Consider the following 23,483-nt stretch of genomic DNA (forward strand, 5'->3'; position numbering starts at 1 on the left):
TACCCAGTTGGATCTCATTTTATCCCCAGAGTTCACAGTTGTCTGGAACGCACTGAAGTCGGAAGTCGGAGATTTCCAAGTTCCCAGTTTATTAGAACACGTCATTAGTCCCAGCGGAGGGAGGGAGAGAGCAACAGAGGGTCCGCGTCTCACGGTCCCTGTTCTCTCCTTCCTTTCCTCCGGTGAGACTGACCAGAGAGGGGACAGTCTTCCACCTGATGACGAAACTCGAGTTGCACCGCATCTGCCTAAGCCACAAATTAATGTTGTCCCTATGACCAGAGAAAGTGAAATACTCTTCGATATTAAAATAGACACGACGAGCTGCTAATAATAAAAACGCAAGGTTATCGATACACTTGGTTACTCATTCATTGCCGCTGCAGCGCGAGAGGAAGTAGAGAAAAGCATGTTTTATGTTTTGCAATAGTGTTGAATAATAAACAGTGTTGACAGTGCTGGATAAAACTTATACATTAACTCACTCATAAAAACAGCAGCTCTTTGCTGTATTTGACAGTCTCTCTCTGGTCAATGTTTTAAAAGTTATGAAATCTCACATAGGCTAGTATCAAACTTTGCTGTGGCCAGGGTCATGGAAGCTGTAGGTAGGCACAGTGACTTGAGCTATCCAATTGGTCAGCACAGTAGGTGCACTCAATTTAATCACAGATCTCCGGGTCCGCCGGGTAGGCAGAGTTTGTATTTTCAGACAAATGAAATGGTTCAAAAGGGGAACACTTTGCTTACCCGGTGAGCAGGGCTTCAGAATCAAGTGCATCTGCCGTCAACAGTGCAACACAAAAAAAAGGTGCGCAAGCCTTTATGGCTTTTCTACAGATATGTTTGGTGATCGACTAGGAATGTCTTGACAATCGACCAGTCTGGTTGGTGACCACTGACCTACAGTATGCTGCTAAAGTGTATGTTATTGGGAAAACCAAATAAATATTTATCTCTTTGTATCTCTTCTTCTCTCTAGGCCCTTCCTTATGTTTGTCTGCTCATCGCCATGCTGTTCTTCATCTATGCCATCATTGGGATGCAGGTAAAGCATCCAAAGCTTATACAGTGGGGGAAAAAAGTATTTAGTCAGCCAGCAATTGTGCAAGTTCTCCCACTTAAAAAGATGAGAGAGGCCTGTAATTTTCATCATAGGTACACGTCAACTATGACAGACAAATTGAGGAAAAAAAATCCAGAAAATCACATTGTAGGATTTTTTATGAATTTATTTGCAAATTATGGTGGAAAATAAGTATTTGGTCACCTACAAACAAGCAAGATTTCTGGCTCTCACAGACCTGTAACTTCTTCTTTAAGAGGCTCCTCTGTCCTCCACTCGTTACCTGTATTAATGGCACCTGTTTGAACTTGTTATCAGTATAAAAGACACCTGTCCACAACCTCAAACAGTCACACTCCAAACTCCACTATGGCCAAGACCAAAGAGCTGTCAAAGGACACCAGAAACAAAATTGTAGACCTGCACCAGGCTGGGAAGACTGAATCTGCAATAGGTAAGCAGCTTGGTTTGAATAAATCAACTGTGGGAGCAATTATTAGGAAATGGAAGACATACAAGACCACTGATAATCTCCCTCGATCTGGGGCTCCACGCAAGATCTCACCCCGTGGGGTCAAAATGATCACAAGAACGGTGAGCAAAAATCCCAGAACCACACGGTGGGACCTAGTGAATGACCTGCAGAGAGCTGGGACCAAAGTAACAAAGCCTACCATCAGTAACACACTACGCAGCCAGGGACTCAAATCCTGCAGTGCGAGACGTGTCCCCCTGCTTAAGCCAGTACATGTCCAGGCCCGTCTGAAGTTTGCTAGAGTGCATTTGGATGATCCAGAAGAGGATTGGGAGAATGTCATATGGTCAGATGAAACCAAAATATAACTTTTTGGTAAAAACTCAACTCGTCGTGTTTGGAGGACAAAGAATGCTGAGTTGCATCCAAAGAACACCATACCTACTGTGAAGCATGGGGGTGGAAACATCATGCTTTTGGGCTGTTTTTCTGCAAAGGGACCAGGACGACTGATCCGTGTAAAGGAAAGAATGAATGGGGCCATGTATCGTGAGATTTTGAGTAAAAACCTCCTTCCATCAGCAAGGGCATTGAAGATGAAACGTGGCTGGGTCTTTCAGCATGACAATGATCCCAAACACCGCCCGGGCAACGAAGGATTTTCTGGATTCTTTTTTCTCATTTTGTCTGTCATAGTTGACGTGTACCTATGATGAAAATTACAGGCCTCTCTCATCTTTTTAAGTGGGAGAACTTGCACAATTGGTGGCTGACTAAATACTTTTTTTCCCCACTGTATATTTCTATCCAGTCAGATAAATACTCCAAACAGCCTACCCGACCGCTCGGAGGCGTCCACATGGTCCTAAAGCACACCGTTGCCTCGTTTTGTATCACATTCCAATGATAAAACTGGGGGGGGACAAACATGCAATTCCCCCCATCCCCAGGGAAAGTTGCACCCCTGGAAACTAAGTTTTAGTCAAATGTTATATCTGTTTGGGCTTCTTGGACATTTTTGGTAATTACTGGATGTTCCGGCCCCCTGACCATCCGCTGCTGAATCTAGTTGATGATCCCTGCCTTTGAGGCTGAAGTTACCATTGTTAAGCATACAGTGGGGAAAAAAGTATTTAGTCAACCAGCAATTGTGCAAGTTCTCCCACTTAAAAAGATTAGAGAGGCCTGTAATTTTCATCATAGGTACACGTCAACTATGACAGACAAAATGAGAAAAAAGAATCCAGAAAATCCTTCGTTGCCCGGGCGGTGTTTGGGATCATTGTCATGCTGAAAGACCCAGCCACGTTTCATCTTCAATGCCCTTGCTGATGGAAGGAGGTTTTTACTCAAAATCTCACGATACATGGCCCCATTCATTCTTTCCTTTACACGGATCAGTCGTCCTGGTCCCTTTGTAGAAAAACAGCCCCAAAGCATGATGTTTCCACCCCCATGCTTCACAGTAGGTATGGTGTTCTTTGGATGCAACTCAGCATTCTTTGTCCTCCAAACACGACAAGTTGAGTTTTTACCAAAAAGTTATATTTTGGTTTCATCTGACCATATGACATTCTCCCAATCCTCTTCTGGATCATCCAAATGCACTCTAGCAAACTTCAGACGGGCCTGGACATGTACTGGCTTAAGCAGGGGGACACGTCTCGCACTGCAGGATTTGAGTCCCTGGCGGCGTAGTGTGTTACTGATGGTAGGCTTTGTTTCTTTGGTCCCAGCTCTCTGCAGGTCATTCACTAGGTCCCCCCGTGTGGTTCTGGGATTTTTGCTCACCGTTCTTGTGATCATTTTGACCCCACGGGGTGAGATTTTTTATTTATTATTTTTTATTTATTTCACCTTTATTTAACCAGGTAAGCCAGTTGAGAACAAGTTCTCATTTACAACTGCGACCTGGCCAAGATAAAGCAAAGCAGTGCGATAAAAACAACAACACAGAGTTACATATGGGGTAAAAAAACATAAGGTCATAAAATAGAACAGAAAATATATATACAGTGTGTGCAAATATAGCAAGTTATGGAGGTAAGGCAATAAATAGGCTATAGTGCAAAATAATTACAATTAGTATTAACACTGGAATGCTAGATGTGCAAGAGATTATGTGCAAATAGAGATACTGGGGTGCAAAATAGCAAAATAAATAACAATATAGGGATGAGGTAGTTGGGTGGGCTAATTTCAGATGGGCTGTGTACATGTGCAGTGATCGGTAAGGTGCTCTGACAACTGATGCTTAAAGTTAGTGAGGGAGATAAGAGTCTCCAGCCTCAGAGATTTTTGCAATTCGTTCCAGTCATTGGCAGCATAGAACTGGAAGGAATGGCGGCCAAAGGAGGTGTTGGCTTTGGGAATGACCAGTGAGATATACCTGCTGTAGCGCAGACTACGGGTGGGTGCTGCTATGGTGACCAATGAGCTAAGATAAGGCGGCGATTTGCCTAGCAGTGATTTATAGATGGCCTGGAGCCAGTGGGTTTGACGACGAACATGTAGTGAGGACCAGCCAACAAGAGCATACAGGTCACAGTGGTGGGTAGTGTATGGGGCTTTGGAGACAAAACGGATGGCACTGTGATAGACTACAACCAATTTGCTGAGTAGAGTGCTGGAGGCTATTTTGTAAATGACATCGCCGAAGTCAAGGATCGGTAGGATAGTCAGTTTTACGAGGGCATGTTTGGCAGCATGAGTGAAGGAGGCTTTGTTGCGAAATAGGAAGCCGATTCTAGATTTAACTTTGGATTGGAGATTCTTAATGTGAGTCTGGAAGGAGAGTTTACAGTCTAACCAGACACCTAGGTATTTGTAGTTGTCCACATACTCTAGGTCAGACCCGTCGAGAGTGGTGATTCTAGTCGGGTGGGCGGGTGCCAGCAGCGTTCGATTGAAGAGCATGCATTTAGTTTTACTAGTGTTTAAGAGCAGTTGGAGGCTACTGAAGGAGTGTTGTATGGCATTGAAGCTCGTTTGGAGGTTTGTTAACACAGTGTCCAATGAAGGGCCAGATGTATACAAAATGGTGTCGTCTGCGTAGAGGTGGATCTGAGAGTCACCAGCAGCAAGAGCGACATCATTGATATACACAGAGAAAAGAGTCGGCCCAAGAATTGAACCCTGTGGCACCCCCCATAGAGACTGCCATAGGTCCAGACAACAGGCCCTCCGATTTCACACATTGAACTCTATCTGAGAAGTAGTTGGTGAACCAGGCGAGGCAGTCATTTGAGAAACCAAGGCTATTTAGTCTGCCAATAAGAATGCGGTGGTTGACAGAGTCGAAAGCCTTGGCCAGGTCGATGAAGACGGCTGCACAGTACTGTCTATTATCGATCGCGGTTATAATATCGTTTAGGACCTTGAGCGTGGCTGAAGTGCACCCATGACCAGCTCGGAAACCGGATTGCATAGCGGAGAAGGTACGGTGGGATTCGAAATGGTTGGTGATCTGTTTGTTAACTTGGCTTTCAAATACTTTCGAAAGGCAGGGCAGGATGGATATAGGTCTGTAACAGTTTGGATCTAGAGTGTCACCCCCTTTGAAGAGGGGGATGACCGCAGCAGCTTTCCAATCTCTGGGGATCTCAGACGTTACGAAAGAGAGGTTGAACAGGCTAGTAATAGGGGTTGCGACAATTTCGGCGGCTAGTTTTAGAAAGAAAGGGTCCAGATTGTCTAGCCCAGCTGATTTGTAGGGGTCCAGATTTTGCAGCTCTTTCAGAAGATCAGCTGCTGAATTTGTGTGAAGGAGAAGCGGGGGGGGCATGGGCAAGTTGCAGCGGAGGGTGCAGAGTTGGTGGCCGGGGTAGTGGTAGCCAGGTGGAAAGCATGGCCAGCCGTAGCAAAATGCTTGTTGAAATTCTCAATTATTGTAGATTTATCGGTGGTGATAGTGTTTCCTAGCCTCAGTGCAGTGGGCAGCTGGGAGGAAGTGCTCTTATTCTCCATGGACTTTACAGTGTCCCAAAACTTTTTGGAGTTAGTGCTACAGGATGCACATTTCTGTTTGAAAAAGTTAGCCTTTGCTTTCCTGACTGCTTGTGTATATTGGTTCCTAACTTCTCTGAAAAGTTGCATATCGCGGGGGCTATTTGATGCTAATGCAGTACGCCACAGGATGTTTTTGTGCTGGTCAAGGGCAGTCACGTCTGAGGAGAACCAGGGGCTATATCTGTTCTTAGTTCTGTATTTTTTGAATGGGGTATGTTTATTTAAGATTGAGAGGAAATTACTTTTAAAGAACAACCAGGCATCCTCTACTGACGGAATGAGATCTATATCCATCCAGAATACCTGGGCCAGGTCAATTAGGAAGGCCTGCTCGCTAAAGTGTTTTAGGGAGCATTTGACAGTGATGAGGGGTGGTCGTTTGACCGCGGACCCGTTACGGACGCAGGCAATAAGGCAGTGATCGCTGAGATCCTGGTTGAAGACAGCGGAGGTGTATTTAGAGGGTAAATTAGTCAGGATGATATCTATGAGGGTACCCATGTTTACGGATTTAGGGTTGTACCTGGTAGGTTCGTTGATAATTTGTGTGAGATTGAGGGCATCTAGTTTGGATTGTAGGATGGCCGGGATGTTAAGCATATCCCAATTTAGGTCACCAAGCAGTACGAATTTTGAGGATAAATGGGGGGCAATCGATTCACATATGGTATCCAGGGCACAGCTGGGGGCTGAGGGGGGTCTGCAAGCGGCAACAGTGAGATACTTATTTCTGGAAAGGTGGATTTTTAGAAGTAGAAGCTCAAACTGTTTGGGCACAGACCTGGATAGTATGATAGAGCTCTGCAGGCTATCTCTACAGTAGATTGCAACTCCACCCCCTTTGGCAGTTCTATCTAGACGGAAAATGTTATAGTTGGGGATGGAAATTTCAGAATTTTTGGTGGCCTTCCTAAGCCAGGATTCAGACACTGCTAGAACATCAGGGTTGGCGGAGTGTGCTAACGCAGTGAATAACTCAAACTTAGGAAGTAGACTTCTGATATTTACGTGCAAGAAACCAAGACTTTTGCGATTACAGAAGTCAGCAAATGATAGCGCCTTTGGGAGTAGGAGTGATACTGAGGGCTGCAGGGCCTGGGTTAGCCTCTACATCACCAGAGGAACAGAGGAGGACTAGAATAAGGATACGGCTAAAGGCTTTAAGAACTGGTCTTCTAGTGCGTTGGGTACATAGAATAAAGGGGGCAGATTTCCGGGCGTTGTAGAAAAGATTCAGGGCATTATGTACAGACAAGGATATGGAAGGATATGAGTAAAGTGGAGGTAAACCTAAGCATTGGGTAACAATGAAAGAGATAATATCACTGGAGGCACCAATTGAGTCGGTCTCCGCGTGTATGGGGGGTGGGACAAAGGAGCTATCTAAGGCAGGTTTAGCCTTGCTGGGGGATCTACAGTGAAATAGTACAATTAGAAATAACCGAAACAACAATAAGCTAACCATATTGACAAGGGAGAGAGGCATAAAGCAATCACAGGTGTAATTTGAGAGAGCTAAGACAACAGCTGGTAATGATGACACAGTTTGGGCTGAGGCTAAACATAAACAGGATGCAGTACCATAAAAAGGAACAGTCCAGCAGACATCAGCTGTATAGCTGAGTTAACATAAGGTCCGGTGAACAGCAATAGGATAGTTCGGAGGTAGTTCGGGGGCTGCTAAAGCACTAGCGAGCAAGAGGGCACGGCTAGCGTGTGCTAGCAGGCCGGGGCTAGCAGATGGAATCTTCGTGGTCGACGTCGTAACGGGAAGCCTGTTGTAAAATCTACCTCATCAGACGATTTCGTCGGCAGACCAGTCGTGTAGGATCGGCTGGGCTCTGTGTCAACACTAGGTGGTCCCGTCCGGTTGACAGAGAGGTAGATAGCCGGGAGATGGGCCTAGCTCAGGATGATTAGCCAGACCTCAACGTCCATTTTGTTGCAGCTAGCTGGTAGCGATGAATCCGGAGTTAAAGGTCCAGTGATTCAGTGATTCCGGCAGAAAATCCAATGTTCTGGGTGAAATAGCAACTGTGGCTAATAGCAAGTAGCTAGTTAGCTGGCTAGCTAGTTTCAACTGGAGATTCTAGATAAAAGGTAAGTCAATAATAGAATCCGTTCCACATTGAGTGAGGCGGGTTGCAGGAAAGTATATTTTGTAGAAGGATGAAAAGTCTGATAGGAAAATATGTACGAAAAATACAAAAAAAACCAGGGTATTTACAGGCTATTTACAGACACACGACAAAAACAGGAGATCTTGCGTGGAGCCCCAGATCGAGGGAGATTATCAGTGGTCTTGTATGTCTTCCATTTCCTAATAATTGCTCCCACAGTTGATTTCTTCAAACCAAGCTGCTTACCTATTGCAGATTCAGTCTTCCCAGCCTGGTGCAGGTCTACAATTTTGTTTCTGGTGTCCTTTGATAGCTCTTTGGTCTTGGCCATAGTGGAGTTTGGAGTGTGACTGTTTGAGGTTGTGGACAGGTGTCTTTTATACTGATAACAAGTTCAAACAGGTGCCATTAATACAGGTAACGAGTGGAGGACAGAGGAGCCTCTTAAAGAAGAAGTTACAGGTCTGTGAGAGCCAGAAATCTTTCTTGTTTGTAGGTGACCAAATACTTATTTTCCACCATAATTTGCAAATAAATTCATTAAAAATCCTACAATGTGATTTTCTGGAAAAAAATAATCAATTTGTCTGTCATAGTTGACGTGTACCTATGATGAAAATTACAGGCCTCTCTCATCTTTTTAAGTGGGAGAACTTGCACAATTGGTGGCTGACTAAATACTATTTTTCCCCACTGTATATATATATATATATACACTACCGTTCAAATGTTTGGAGTCAATTAGAAATGTCCTTGTTTTCGAAAGAAAAGCATTTTTTTTGTCCTTTAAAATAACATCAAATTGATCAGAAATATCAGACCCGTTCCGATCGGACCCGTGGACAACTAGACCCATTCTGTATAGACCTGGTCGGATCCAGCCCCGGTCCAATCAGAGTGGGGGAAGCAGCAGAAAAGTTACTTTTTTTAAGCTGCTTTATTAACCGAAAGCTGATAAAGCGTGAAGGAGAGGATTTAGCAGGGGCTGTGTCTGTCTCTGTGTGTGGGCTACTGTGAGTGTGAGCGAGTGACATGGGGAACAGGGAGGAGGGAGGGAGAGACGAGAGACCGCAACCAATCCGACTCGTGCTATAGTAGACTAATAATATAGCGTGAGTCCTACACATTTACAACCAACTCCATTTAGAATATAAAGTAGCATCCTACCTGTTGTTCTTGGTCGTTGTAGCCTATCCTTCTCCTTTCATTTATAGATCCATAATTTTAATTCCGTCTTCCATTGATTTAGATATCTCCTAATTTTTGCCTTACATGGAGGCACTACAGAGGATAGTGCGTACGGCCCAGTACATCACTGGGGCCAAGCTTCCTGCCATCCAGGACCTCTATACTTGGCCTCCCGAGTGGGGCAGCGGTCTAAGGCACTGCATCTCAGTGCTTGAGGCGTCACTACAGACCCGCTGGTTCGATTCCAGGCTGTATCACAACCGGCCGTGATTGGGAGTCCCATAGGGTGGCGCACAATTGGCCCAGCGTCGTCCGGGTTTGGCCGGTGTAGGCCGTCATTGTAAATAAGAATTTGTTCATAACTGACTTGCCTAGTTAAATAAAGGTAAAATAAAATAATAAATATCAGGCGGTGTCAGAGGAAGGCCCTCAAAATTGTCAAAGACTCCAGCCACCCTAGTCATAGACTGTTCTCTCTGCTACCGCACGGCAAGCGGTACCGGAGCGCCAAGTCTAGGTCCAAAAGGCTTCTCAACAGCTTCTACCCCCAAGCCGTAAGACTCCTGAACAGCTAATCATTGCTACCCGGACTATTTGCACTGCCCCCCCACCCCCACCCCCCTCTTTTACGCTGCTGCTACTGTCTATTATTTATGCATAGTCACTTTAACTCTACCCACATGTACATATTACCTCGACTAGCCGGTGCCCCCGCACATTGACTCTGTACCGGTACCCCCCTGTATATAGCCTCCCTACTGTTATTTTATTTAACTGCTGCTCTTTAGTTTTTTCATTTATTTATTTAAAAAATCTTTAAAAAACTGCATTGTTGGTTAAGGGCTTGTAAGTAAGCATTTCACTGTAATGTCTACACCTGTTGTATTCGGCGCATGTGGCAAATAAAATTTGATTTGATTTGATTTGATTTGAAATACAGTGTAGACATTGTTAATGTTGTAAATGGCTATTGTAGCTGGAAACGGCTGATTTATAATGGAATATCTACATAGGCGTACAGAGGCCCATTATCAGCAACCATCAGTCCTGTGTTCCAATGGCACGTTGTGTTTGCTAATCCAAGTTTATCATTTTAAAAGGCTAATTGATCATTAGAAAACCCTTTTGCAATTATGTTAGCACAGCTGAAAACTGTTGTGCTGATTAAAGAAGCAATAAAACTGGCCTTCTTGAGACTAGTTGAGTATCTGGAGCATCAGCAATTGTGGGTTTGATTACAGGCTCAAAATGGCCAGAAACAAATAACTTTCTTCTGAAACTCGTCAGTCTATTCTTGTTCTGAGAAATGAAGGCTATTTCTCGGATTGAATAGCCTTCATTTCTCAGAACAAGAATAGACTGACGAGTTTCAGAAGAAAGTTATTTGTTTCTGGCCATTTTGAGCCTGTAATCGAACCCACAATTGCTGATGCTCCAGATACTCAACTAGTCTCAAGAAGGCCAGTTTTATTGCTTCTTTAATCAGCACAACAGTTTTCAGCTGTGCTAACATAATTGCAAAAGGGTTTTCTAATGATCAATTAGCCTTTTAAAATGATAAACTTGGATTAGCAATCACAACGTGCCATTGGAACACAGGACTGATGGTTGCTGATAATGGGCCTCTGTACGTCTATGTAGATATTCCATAAAAAATCAGCCGTTTCCAGCTACAATAGCCATTGACAACATTAACAATGTATACACTGTATTTCTGATCAATTTGATGTTATTTTAATGTACAAAAAAATTGATTTTCTTTCGAAAACAAGGACATTTCTAAGTGACCCCAAACTTTTGAACGGTATTGTATGTCCCCCCCACTTCTAAAACCAAAGTTGCGCCCCTGATCGTTTCAAACATTTGTATATGATCACTTATATCTCTCTATTATGCGTCGGAATACTTTGGAACAGATTTCCAAAATTAAAATCACTTGGAGCTGATATGTTAGTGTTTTTACAGTCTTTTGTGTCCAACAAAAAACAATATGTTTTTTAATTTTTTGCTCAGAAAACTTGGGGGGCCGCCAGTTGGGGAACCTTGCTCAAAGGGATGTTGTATAATGGCTTCATGTTTTTTTCTCACCTGATCCACATAAGGTGTTTGGAAACATCAAACTGAACGATGAAAACCACATAAACCAGCACAACAACTTCAAGACCTTCTCCGGTGCACTGATGCTTCTCTTCAGGTGGGCGCATTGAGAAGGACTCGCAAGCTGAACTGAGATATTCAAAACTATAAGTAGATGATTATGCTGACTGATGATGAATTAATATATTGGTTAATGTTTAATAGACTAATTGGTTGATCAAATCATTGCTTGCTTGATTGATTCATTAATTGACTCATTGATTGACTCATTGATTGACAGGAGTGCGACCGGGGAGTCATGGCAGGAGATCATGCTATCGTGTCTGGGGGGGCAGGAGTGTGAGCCAGACTCCTCCATGGCACCCATGACCATGTCCCCTGACCACGAGGGAGGCTGTGGTACTGACTTCGCCTATTGCTACTTTGTCTCCTTCATCTTCTTCAGCTCCTTCCTGGTGAGGACGCTGCAGAAATACACATTTTCTCCTTACCTCCACTATTTGTCAGTGCTCTTCTCTCCTCTCTCACTCTCCCTCTCTCTCTCTCTCTCTCTCTCTCTCTCTCTCTCTCTCTCTCTCTCTCTCTCTCTCTCTCTCTCTCTCTCACTCCCGCTCTCTCACTCCCGCTCTCTCTGTCCATCTTACTGATACACAAAAGTACTTTTTTTATTGTGCTACACAAATACACTTTCTCTCCTTATCTCCACTCTGTCAGCACTCTCTCTCTGTCCATCTTTCTCATTCTCATTCACAAAAGCAGTTATTTTTATTGTATGCATGCATATGTGCACATCAGTATAGCACATACTGCAGACTGTATATTTGTACATACACACATGCTGTCCTTCACACGTCCTCTCCTCTTGTGTGACTCTGTAGATGCTGAATCTGTTTGTGGCTGTGATCATGGATAACTTTGAGTACCTGACCAGAGACTCTTCCATCCTGGGACCTCATCACCTGGATGAGTTTGTCCGTGTCTGGGGAGAGTACGACCGTGCAGCATGGTGAGAGAAAAGAACCCCACCATGTCTCAACTTTGCCCAGCAGAGGGCAGTGTATTGATTCACTAAAAGCGAAATAGGCCTAAACTGCCTTAATTCCTGTGCAAGATTTGCCAACCTATTCTGTTTCAAACTTACACAAACTCGTAATGAATGCCTTTACCTTTACCTTTTCTCTTCAACTCTCTCTCTCTCCTTCCTCATCTTCTCTGTTTCCTCGGTAGTGGGCGTATACACTACACTGCCATGTATGAGATGTTGACCCATATGTCTCCACCCCTTGGTCTGGGGAAGAAATGCCCCAGAGGTATGGCCTACAAGGTATGGGAGAAACAGTTATTTTCTTATTTTTAATTTAGGATAGAGAAATATTTAAGTTGTTTTACAGTAAAGCAAGTTGAATCCTCCCTCCCTCCCTCCCTCCCTCTCTCCCTCCTTCCTTCCTTCCTTCCTTCCTTCCTTCCTTCCTTCCTTCCTTCCTTCCTTCCTTCCTTCCTTCCTTCCTTCCTTCCTTCCTTCCTTCCTTCCTTCCTTCCTTCCTTCCTTCCTTCCTTCCTTCCTTCCTTCCTTCCTTCCTTCCTTCCTTCCTTCCTTCCTTCCTCCCTCCCTCCCTCTCTTCCTTCCTTCCTTCCCTCCCTCCCTCCCTCCCTCCCTCCCTCCCTCCCTCCCTCCCTCCTTCCTTCCTTCCTTCCTTCCTTCCTCCCTCCCTCTCTTCCTTCCTTCCTTCCCTCCCTCCCTCCCTCCCTCCCTCCCTCCCTCCCTCCCTCCCTCCTTCCTTCCTTCCTTCCTTCCTTCCTTCCTTCCTTCCTTCCTTCCTTCCTTCCTTCCTTCCTTCCTTCCTTTCTTCCTTCCTTCCTTCCTTCCCTCCCTCCCTCCCTCCCTCCTTCCTTCCTTCCTTCCTTCCTTCCTTCCTTCCTTCCTTCCTTCCTTCCTTCTTTCCTTCCTTCCTTCCTTCCTTCCTTCCTTCCTTCCTTCCTCCCTCCCTCCCTCCCTCTCTTCCTTCCTTCCTTCCCTCCCTCCCTCCTTCCTTCCTTCCTTCCTTCCTTCCTTCCTTCCTTCCTTCCTTCCTTCCTCCCTCCCTCTCTTCCTTCCTTCCTTCCTTCCCTCCCTCCCTCCCTCCCTCCCTCCCTCCCTCCCTCCCTCCCTCCCTCCCTCCCTCCCTCCCTCCCTCCCTTCCTTCCTTCCTTCCTTCCTTCCTTCCTTCCTTCCTTCCTTCCTTCCTTCCTTCCTTCCTTCCTTCCTTCCTTCCCTCCCTCCCTCCTCCTTCCTTCCTTCCTTCCTTCCTTCCTTCCTTCCTTCCTTCCTTCCTTCCTTCCTTCCTTCCTTCCTTCCTTCCTTCCTTCCTTCCTTCCTTCCTTCCTTCCTTCCTTCCTCCCTCCTCCCTCCCTCCCTTCCTTCCTTCCTTCCTTCCTTCCTTCCTTCCTTCCTTCCTTCCTCCCTCCCTCCCTCCCTCCCTCCCTCCCTCCCTTCCTCCCCTCCCTCCCTCCCTCCCTCTCTTCCTTCCTTCCTCCATCCCTCCCTCTCATCCTTCCTCCCTCCCTCCCTCCCCCTCTCTCCACAGAGGCTGGTGTTGATGAACATGCCAGTGGATGAGGACATGTCAGTCCACTTCACCTCCACCTTGATGTCTCTCATCCGCACCGCTCTGGAGATCAAGATCGCACGAGGTCAGGGAATGAGTTGAGTTTGAAACCACCATGCATCACTGCATCTGCATGCGTTTATCCTGTTTAGACTTGGTCTTCCATATTGAGCCTGGAGATCCACACATCCTAGGACATGTAGGCTTTTGGTCCAGCCCATTACTGGTAACACACCTGATTCAACTTATAAATGGCTTGATGATTGGTTGAGTAGTTGAATCAAGAAATTAAGCAAAATCAACAATTTCCACTGCCTGTGTATAATGGATGAATAAAGATCTATTTTATTCCGCTCCAGGTGGGGAGGACCGAGTAGCTCTGGACACTGAGCTACAGAAGGAAATCAGTGTGATATGGCCGTACCTCCCCCAGAAGACTCTGGATGTACTGGTGCCCATCAACAAAGGTCAGACCCACACTAGAGAGATTTGAAGAGGTAGAGCTGGGAGGCAGTCAGTCACTCAACGACTAGCAATCTAACTGTGTTTGTGTCTTACAGATTCCGACATGACAGTAGGTAAGATATATGCCTCCATGATGATCATGGACTACTTCAAACAGAATAAAGCCAAGAAGCTGAGAGCACAACTGGAAGCACAGGTCAGATATGCACACGATATAAACATCATATATACTGTATAAACCTCACCCCTCTTTTGTATAAGATTATCATGGCATCTGATCTGTTGACACAACCCAGTGCCTGTAGTGATACATTGCTTGGTGTGGTCTCCTCTACAGAAGGCCAGCCTGATGCCGTTCCAAAGGCTGGATGCCTCGACCCTCTCTGAAGACATTCTGTACAATGCCCAGCCCCTGCCCTGCATGCCCCTCAGTGCCGGCTCCGCCCTGTGAGTCAATCCAACTTTTTTTTCAAGAATCTAATTTCTTCTTAACTTTTTGCTTAAGGAGAAACACAAGAAATAGCGCAAGAAAATTTCCAATAACCTTTTTGAGGAATAGCAACTTTGCTTAACTTTCTTCTCAAGTCTATAGTTAAGGGAAAACATGGCAATTAAGAATACATTTCTTCTTAAGAAGGTTTTGTGAATCTGGGCCCAGAAGTCCCCACAAGAATAGTAAATGAACAAAAATTTGACCAACTGGGGATATTTTGTTAGTCCCCACAAGGTCAAATGCTATTTCTAGGGGGTTTAGGGTTAAGGTTAGAATTAGGGTTAGGAGCTAGGGTTAGTTTTAGGGTTAAGGGTTAAGGTTAGGTTTTCAGGTTAAGGTTAGGGTTAGGGTTAAGGTTAGGGTTAGAGAAAATAGGATTTTGAATGGGACTTAATTGTGTGTCCCCACAAGGTTAGTTGTACAAGACTGTGTGTGTGTGTATGTTGTGCCTTTAGAAAGTATTTGTGTTTGACATTATTTCCTGTGTGGCTTGCCTCCCTCTGTAGGACCAGAGGAGGCCTGGTGGCATTGAGTCCTCTCTCCCAGGACCTGTTCACCATGCAGCCCATGACTGACCAGGACATCAGCAGCCAACACTCCAGGGTAAGGACAAGTACCAAGGACTACATACTGTAGAAACTCATCACAGGAGTACTGTACATCACACTAAACTAGCACGGACACCAACACATACTACACCAACAAAGGATGCTTTATATCATTTAGTAAGCATACAATGATAGCTCTATAAGGCCCTTTGCTAGGAACCGAAAGGAAAAAGTCAAATCACAATGATACAGTAGCTATGGGCAAAATATAAAATACTGCACAATGAAAGCCTAACCTCCTGCGGTAAAGCTTAATACCAACCCACACATAGATAACAATGAATCAATGACACATCTAGTAGTAATGGTTAGGGCCATTTGTTTTTGTGGGTTTTTTCCTATTATTTTGCAGGGAATACTATTTGTAGATCAGTGATTCTACACCTCACTTTGCTCAAGCTGATCCTCTCCAATGGACTCGGAAGTTGTAGCAAAAAATTGGTTAATTAGGCTGCGTTTACACAGGCAGCACAATTTTGATCTTTTTGACCAATCACATCAGATCTTTTTCAGAGCTGATCTGATTGGTCAAAAGACCAATTAGTGAAAAAAAGATCTGAATTGGCCTGCCTGTGTAAATGCAGCCATTTTTAGCTACAACTTCCGAGTCCGTTGGAGAGGATCGACTTGAGCAAAGTTAGGTATAGAATCACTGCTCTACAAATAGTGGGCTGCCTGTCTAAACGCAGCCCTAGAGGCAGTTTAAGGGGAGAGTCATTACCACGTTTACATGCACACCAATACCCTGTTATTATTCGGGATACTCAAGTATTCTGTTCTTGAGTTGACACATATAAACATCCAATCCCGTTTACAATAACCCGAAAAAGCTTATATCACGGTTATGAGAAACCCGGATAAGATGCCTGGGATATGCTGATCTAAGATGGAACTGTGGCAAATAAACATCTTATCCTGTTAACTGTTTTTTTTAGCGGTCTGCGCATGCTCAGTTTAACATATCATGCGTATTGTGTGCTGATATTTTCATCTGATTGTCAAACAAATCACTTCAAAAAGTAGGCTACCTGTGCAGTTCAATTCACCATAATAATTCAATAATAATTTTGCCTACTAAATTCTAATTAATTTACTATAATTTACTACTGGCTACTTTCACCCGTAATTTAGACAAGTTTCTGCTTATAATTTCCGACATTGGCCATATTATAATTTACGACATTTGGTAGGACATTTGTTTGTCAACTATAGTTTGATACATGCAGCTTCTCTTCTGTCATAACTTGTCACCCCAGAATACTAAATAAAGTAGTGCTCACCAGAATGTCTTACATCAATAGAATGAATGCATTGGTGATCTAGTTAACACCGGTAATGTTGTCTGTTTCGTTTAGGGACCGGGGAGAAAACGCAATAACTCCAAAACGGTGGAAAGATTGGTCCTGTGCAAAATGTCCAAATGTCATCAGTTTGACCGGTTTTAAGGAAATGAAAAGCTGAGAAAACAACGAAACACCTTTCTGATAAGACTTCAGTTTATCTTGGGTGCATATTTTATGTGGTTGAAATACTGTCTGCTTGTCAAAGATGAAACGTTACAGGCACATTTGTCTTTTCTCAAGAGATGCTGAAAGAAAAAAGAATTATCCGCTCGTGTTCCTGAGACAAAATTAACAGTTGTATAATTTCACTGCAAGAAATGCATAATTCTGGTTAAGGTGTTGGCTTGACAGTTGCTGGACCCGGGTTCGAGTCCTGGTAGGGGCTACCCCACGAATTTGCTACAAAACACTCCCATGTTTGGTTTAATTGACTCACCCCTTAAACAGCACCTAATTTACCAATTTCTAGCTACACTTCTGAGTCCGTTGGAGAGGATCAGCTTGAGCAAGGTGAGGTGTAGAATCACTGATATACAAATAGTATTCCCTGCCAAATAAAAGGCATTTAATTAAGATTCAAAGAGCTACGCCTCCCCTGGCTTAGGCGATCCCCCCCACCAAGCACTCACACACAACCAGACATTGATTGATTGACAACTTGTGTCCATTAAAGAAGATTTCCTAGGATTTTCTACCTGCAGCAAACCTAGTGGGTAATGCTGGAAATACCGGTCAAATAAAAAAATTCAGAAAAAAACAACTGGCCCTAGTAATGGTTGAATGAAGAAACTAGTAGTGCATCGCAGAGCACGGCATTGATGTTTCTAGGTGTTTCTGTCCTTGCCAAGTTGTAGTCCGGTTAGTGGAGGTTTGAAAGGAGATGTAGGCATTCTCACTGCTCATTGTACTATTTCTATGCTGTTTGGTTGAACTGGTCAGCAGTGTACTTTTTGCCCTATAGGAATGTCACGACTTTGACTCTTGATATCTGTTAGTGTTTGCCTTCTTCTATGTATATTTTCACTGGGGAGTAACATGACTGGCTTTAAGGCAGGTGAACTTGTCCGGCTCAGTATGTTTGGTGCATCCAGATCTGAACTTGCATTAGTGTGTGTGTAACAACAGCCCAATAGTTGTTCTGGCCTCTCTCTTCTCATTTATTGTTGTAGCAATGTGCTTATGTCGCCGTCTCCTTACGCCCTCTGACTCTTTCTCCTACTCCTGTTTTGCCCAATCCTACTGGGGTCAGACTCCTTGTTGTCATTGGTTGTTAATCTGTGGCTCTTTGGCTGGAATGGCTTCTGATTGGTTGAAGAAAGGCACTCGCAAATGATTACGATGTAACATTGGCTGAAACCCTCCTTCGCTGGAACCCCAAAAGGCAGTTAGTCCCAGTATTGAATTGTCCAGCCTGATCTGTACTGTACTCTATCTCTCCCCTTGCCCCTCTCTCTGTCTCTGGTCTCATATAGGTGAGTGCAGGGGAGTGCAGTGGGTTGATTCCTTACCCACTGGAGCTCCCGTTTGGCAAGGGGCTGGGTGTACGGGCCTCCTCCATGCCCCGTCTGGCTGTAGAGCCACAGGTACTGCCCTCTGACCACACTGACTCCTCCAGGGGCCAGAAGGGCCCTGGGCAGCAAGGGGGCCCCAGAGTGTGACATGCATGTCTGTTTGACAGAGGACGAGGACCAGGCTACACTGGTTGTGCCGTTTGGAGAGAAAAAGGGGTTTTATGTGTCTTCCATTTGCTGCTGGGTTGTCTGGAGAGGGATAATCAACATGGATGTTTCAAAGGAATGCTAGCGGTTCAGAATGGTGTTTGATTGATCCTGGGTTACTGGTATGTTTTGTCTCTGTCTTGCGCTGAACAATGAGTTGAAGAGTAAAATGATGAGGTTCAAGCATCCTAGTTGACCTGTTAATTGCCTGGAATAGTGAGCATGGATATGAATTTAAAAAAGAGAATGCTGCATGGATCGACAGATGGATGGATTTCTTCGAAAGTAACACATCCTATTTTATGGTATTTGTGGGTATTTGGTTGTCTCCCCCTCTGTGTGCATGTGCGTGTGTATGCACGTGCGTGTTTGTGTGTGTGTGTGTGCAGATGGAGATGGCCAGTGGCTCTATGAAGCGTTCCTCGTCCACTGTGGCTGAGGAGAAGAAGAGTCCTGATAGACTGTACAGACCACGCCACAAGAGCTACAAGTCTGCCGGTCAGTCTCCACTCTCCAATTTCCACTCATGTGACCTCTCCTCTCATCTCTCCCACTGGCATGATGAGGGATGTTACTGTGTGGTTATTCTATGCATGTGTTAATATGTCAAGTTTTCTTCCCTGCATTTTCCCTTTCCTTTCTTAGGTCTTTATCCTGTATACAAGTGCCGCTTTTCCTTTTCTTTTATCCTAAGTGCATCAATGTCAACATACTATTTAATGATCTACAGTGTTTTTAAAAAATCTATATCTATTTATCTTGCTGTCCCCCCCTCCCCTCCTCTCTCCTCTCTCCTCTCTCTGTGCTCCTTGCCATGGTCTTCCTCGTCCTCCTCCAGTGTCCCGGTCAGACAGGAAGAGGCAGTTGGACACGGAGAAGGAGCACGGGAGGTCCAAAGAGCGCCGCCACCTCCTCTCTCCAGACACATCCCGCTGTAACTCTGAGGAGAGGAGTCTGCAGCCCTCATGCTCCCCTAGCCGAGAGCGCACACACCCTCTGGACAAACAGGTAGGCCACGGACACACACACACGCACACACACACACTGGATGCCTTACCAAGGGCACACATTAAAGAGCCATACACCACTGGTGTAAACTCTGGTTTAGACAAAGTAGACCACAAACACATACCCACATTGGATACACAATAGACACTTTTTTTTAAAGGCAGTCAGACATCTTTATTAAATGTGTTTCGACTCCTGTGTCCAGGGCAACAGCTCCGACAGCCCCATCCCCACCTCTGAATCTAGTACCCCTAGCCGCCGCCCCCTGTCCCAGACCCCAACTCGCTCCCATCCCCACATCTCCTACTCCCCTCTGGTGTGTCGCACGCACCCTCCCTCTGGGGACGATGATGACGACAGGGGCAGCCCAGAGACCCAGAGGCGGGGGGAGGCCTCCAGAGAGGAGGCAGGGGGAGAGGGACAGACCGGGGCAAGAGGTCATCGCCACCACCACCAGCAGTGCTCCACCCCGCGTCGCTACCCGTCGGAGCCCTACCTTGCCCTGCAGGAGGACGAGCACAGTCCTGACCCCTCCGGGTTCATGGAGACACTGACCTTCGAGGCGGCGGTGGCCACTAGCCTGGGACGCGCTAACACGGTCAGCTCCACCTCCAGCTCTAGCTTCAGCTCGGCCCGAAGGGGCTCCAGGAGCGGTTGGCAGATCCCCAATGGACACTTCCGGAAACGCCTGGCTCAGACCGTCTCTGTTGCAGGCTGTGAGCCACTCAGCGACACAGAGGAGGACGACCACTGCTAGGAGGAGGAGGAAGTGGTTGTGGATGAGAGGTGAGGAAGGTGCTAGAGTAAAAGATGTGCTACAATATAAAAGAAAAAGGGACATTTGTCGCTCTCTTGCATTACTACTGCATACCTGTGTGATTGCAGTATGTTTGATAAAATGTGAGGGGAGAACAAAAATTAAGAACATTGTTTTTCACTTCCTGCAAGTGGGATCCCTTTGAAAGTCACACAGAAGATGTACAATAAATATCTACCCACAAATATTTGACTGTGGTTCAATTCTATTCTGACTATCAAAAGAAAGCGAGTAATAATAAACCTCAATTAGCCTTGGATGTACAGAAAATAGATTAAATAAATTGAAAGGATAGAATTATGTGTCAATAGGTATTGTCATTTCTGAAGGTGTTTTTCTGACATTGATTCAGTGTTTCTCTTAACAGTGTATGTGGGGTGTGTGAATATGTGCAAAATAAGGAGAAACAATATCTTTGAAAGCCATGGTTTTTGTAAATACATGTGATTTTTGTCATACAATTGTAATGCCACCAATACCACTTGATTGTCTGAGTAGGATACATGGCCATAGAGAAGGTTAACTGTCAATGTATTAAGTTAATAAAATGTAATCATGTCTGTAAAAAAATACACCCAAACAATAATTGATCAAAGCAATGTGTTTTGAAATGTAGTAGAGATTAGTTCGTTTTTTACCTTTTGCACCCTCCACCATTAGATTTCCTATCCATTTACTGTCTACAAAGGGAACACACTTCTTTAGTAATAACCTATTCATACGTAAACTATGTAATTCCTGTTGTAAAATGTAAAAGGAATAAAACAATGATCAATAGGAGAGTTATCCACTTTGTACAAACAGAAAAGTGAATGGCACACTCTTCTATTGGGAATCTGTATGATTTATTTTTATTTTTTACCAACTTGCAGGACAATGGAAAGCAACCAACAATGTTATGAAATGTGAAACATTATTTTTCAGAAAAGGAATGTCAAAATATCCAGTGTGATTTGAAAGAGAGTGCTTTGTTATGAACTGGACTCTAGAGAACCAAATGACTAGAACTATACACAGAACATGGCTTCAATCCATCAATTAACCTTTATTAAGTCACTAGGAAAACCAGCAGACCATGTGCCTGTCTTGGACCAACTTTCATCTTGTCAATGTACTGTACTGTACCTGTTTTTCTTCAGTTGTTACAATATTTTACCATTTGACTGATTAATTCCTTGTCATCTTCCAGAATCAAAAACTGGCACAGAAACAATCATGAACTTGAGTGTTTTGTTGTTCATAAATGTAGCAGTCCATATTCTCCTCTTCTACATTAGCTTACAACGTCATCAGTATGTGTCAAAGAACTCACTGCAACTGTATATCTTCTTCCTTTATTCTTTATGTCAATACTGTATGAACCATTACAGACGACACATGTAGAAATATGTTTTCCACACACCTGGGAGCCTACGGCCAACTTGGAAAACTGGGTGATCAAACCTTCGGTATCCTCCTCTGACATGCACTATTAACGCTTGAGCGTGCCTGTATTCTCCACCATCTGTGACGTCACGAGAGGCTACACAGCTTTCAGCGGGATTGCTCAAGTAGTGCAAGGAGACAAGGTTCAAACAAAACAAGGATTTTATTATAGGTCTTGGGAAATTAACGAAAATATAACAAAATTCTGTTCTCTTGTGGCTCTTTAAGGGTTAACAGTTCAGGGATGTCTCTTCCACATCCAAAATCATAATTCTCACTCGCTCAGATAACTTTTCCCCAGCCTTACTGTAGTCCACGTTGCAGCTAGTGGCCAACCCAGCAAAAAAGTCCTTCCAAATGTCTCTCCCGTATTTCCACAGGTGCATATATCCAAAGGTGAGTATTTCCCAAAGGTAAGTATCTCCAAATCCTTATATTCCTCATGGAAGTGGACGTGCAGCACTCTTGTCCTCCAGAGAGCCCAGGTTGGAGACTGTGTCTCTTCCCTTCCCAAACCTTCAGCTCATCAGCTCCTCATTTGTTTCAGCTGCGTGGGAAGATTGGCCATAGAGGGGTGGAGTTCCCGACCATACCAGCAGATGGAGCCATAGCTGTCTGGGTTTGCAGCCACCTCAGGGGGATGTAACGTCCCTCCAGGACACAGCCTCTCGTGACATCACAACATGTATCCAACATATTAGCCCAACACATGATACATTTATGAAATCAAGATGTTTCCTAATCACACACACAAAAAAAATATTGATATCATATTCACAGGAGGTATGACACACCCATTTGTGTACACTGAGTCAAAACCATATTTTCAGTTCGCATTTGGTAGACTGGGACGGCAGGTTAGATAAAATGGGACACCATTATTATAGTCCTAATTTTACCCCAGTGACAATTCAATTCAATGTTGTGTGATTAGGAAACATCTGAGGATTTCAGAAATATGTCATGTGTTGGGCTATTATTTTGGATAGATGTCTGAAGAGGTAACAGAAGACGGAAATTCAAAAAGTGTCCTACTTGTTCTGAATTCACTCAAATAACAGTACTAATAACAGTACTACAAGAAAAAAATTAACCGGATATGGTACTACAATAACCATAGCCCTGCCTAACCTAAGTACAGGGGGTCCCTAATGTAAACTGGACCTATAAGAGCCTATAAGACTGTCTCACTTTAGCTACTCCATGTTGTCCTACTTTATCTAGCTATGGTTGGTAAAGCGGGACACCAACAAGAAATTACTGAAGTACAAAATGTAAACTTTTTATGTATACTGAACAAAGATATAAACGCAACATGCAACCATTTCAACTATTTTACTGAGCTACAGTTCATTTAAGGAAATCAGTCAATTGAAATTAATACATTAGGCACTGATCTATGGATTTCACATGACTGAGCATAGGCCCACCCACTTGGGAGCCAGGCCCAGACAATCAGAATGAGTTTTTCCCCACAAAATATATTTATTACAGACAGAAATACTCCTCAGTTTCGAGGTGGCTGGCCTCAGAAGATCCCACAGATGAAGAAGCCGGATGTGGAGGTCCTGGGCTGACGTGGTTAGAAGTGGTCTGCGGTTGTGAGGCCAGTTGGACATTGCCAAATGGTAGAGAAATTAGCATTCAATTCTCTGGCAATAGCTCTGGTGGACATTCTTGCAGTCAGCATGCCAATTGCACGCTCCCTCAAAACTTGAGACATCTGTGGCATTGTGTTGTGTGACAAAACTGCACATTTTAGAATGGCCTTTTGTTGTCCCCACCACAAGGTGCACCTGTGTAATGATCATGCTGTTTAATCCGCTTCTTGATATGCCACACCTGTCAGGTGGATGTATTATCTTGGCAAAGGATAAATATTCACTACCAGGGATGTAAACAAATTAGTGCTCCAAATTTGACAGAAATAAGCTTTTTGTGCTTATGGAAAATTCTGGGAACTTTTATTTCAGCTCAAGAAACCAACACTTTAAATGTTGCGTTTATATTTCTGTTCAGTATATTGATGTATTTTTTAACCCAATTTCAATGTTGTCTCATCGCTGC

The 23,483-nt window shown here is 44.3% G+C and overlaps 1 protein-coding gene across 6 annotated transcripts in view; it reads left to right on the forward strand.

The window, feature by feature from the left end:
• The window catches only part of LOC121581022 (voltage-dependent R-type calcium channel subunit alpha-1E-like), a 92,154-nt gene extending 70,764 nt beyond the window's left edge, over positions 1 to 21,390 (forward strand). For 3 of the 6 annotated variants that reach the window (XM_041896327.2, XM_041896324.2, XM_045224797.1), the window contains 14 exons: positions 983 to 1,048; positions 10,960 to 11,051; positions 11,235 to 11,409; positions 11,833 to 11,960; positions 12,182 to 12,278; positions 13,519 to 13,636; positions 13,899 to 14,006; positions 14,100 to 14,200; positions 14,342 to 14,451; positions 15,004 to 15,100; positions 17,921 to 18,031; positions 18,556 to 18,664; positions 19,005 to 19,174; positions 19,380 to 21,390. In XM_041896327.2, the coding sequence (XP_041752261.2) occupies positions 983 to 1,048; positions 10,960 to 11,051; positions 11,235 to 11,409; positions 11,833 to 11,960; positions 12,182 to 12,278; positions 13,519 to 13,636; positions 13,899 to 14,006; positions 14,100 to 14,200; positions 14,342 to 14,451; positions 15,004 to 15,100; positions 17,921 to 18,031; positions 18,556 to 18,664; positions 19,005 to 19,174; positions 19,380 to 19,931 (2,034 nt within the window). In that variant the 3' untranslated portion in view covers positions 19,932 to 21,390. The remainder of the gene's footprint in view (positions 1 to 982; positions 1,049 to 10,959; positions 11,052 to 11,234; positions 11,410 to 11,832; positions 11,961 to 12,181; positions 12,279 to 13,518; positions 13,637 to 13,898; positions 14,007 to 14,099; positions 14,201 to 14,341; positions 14,452 to 15,003; positions 15,101 to 17,920; positions 18,032 to 18,555; positions 18,665 to 19,004; positions 19,175 to 19,379) is intronic. The other 3 variants (XM_041896325.2, XM_041896328.2, XM_041896329.2) reach the window with 2 other exon arrangements.
• Positions 21,391 to 23,483: the final 2,093 nt, after the last annotated feature.

The sequence above is a fragment of the Coregonus clupeaformis genome, chromosome 14 (genome assembly GCF_020615455.1).
Source record: "Coregonus clupeaformis isolate EN_2021a chromosome 14, ASM2061545v1, whole genome shotgun sequence".
Lineage (NCBI taxonomy): Eukaryota > Metazoa > Chordata > Actinopteri > Salmoniformes > Salmonidae > Coregonus > Coregonus clupeaformis.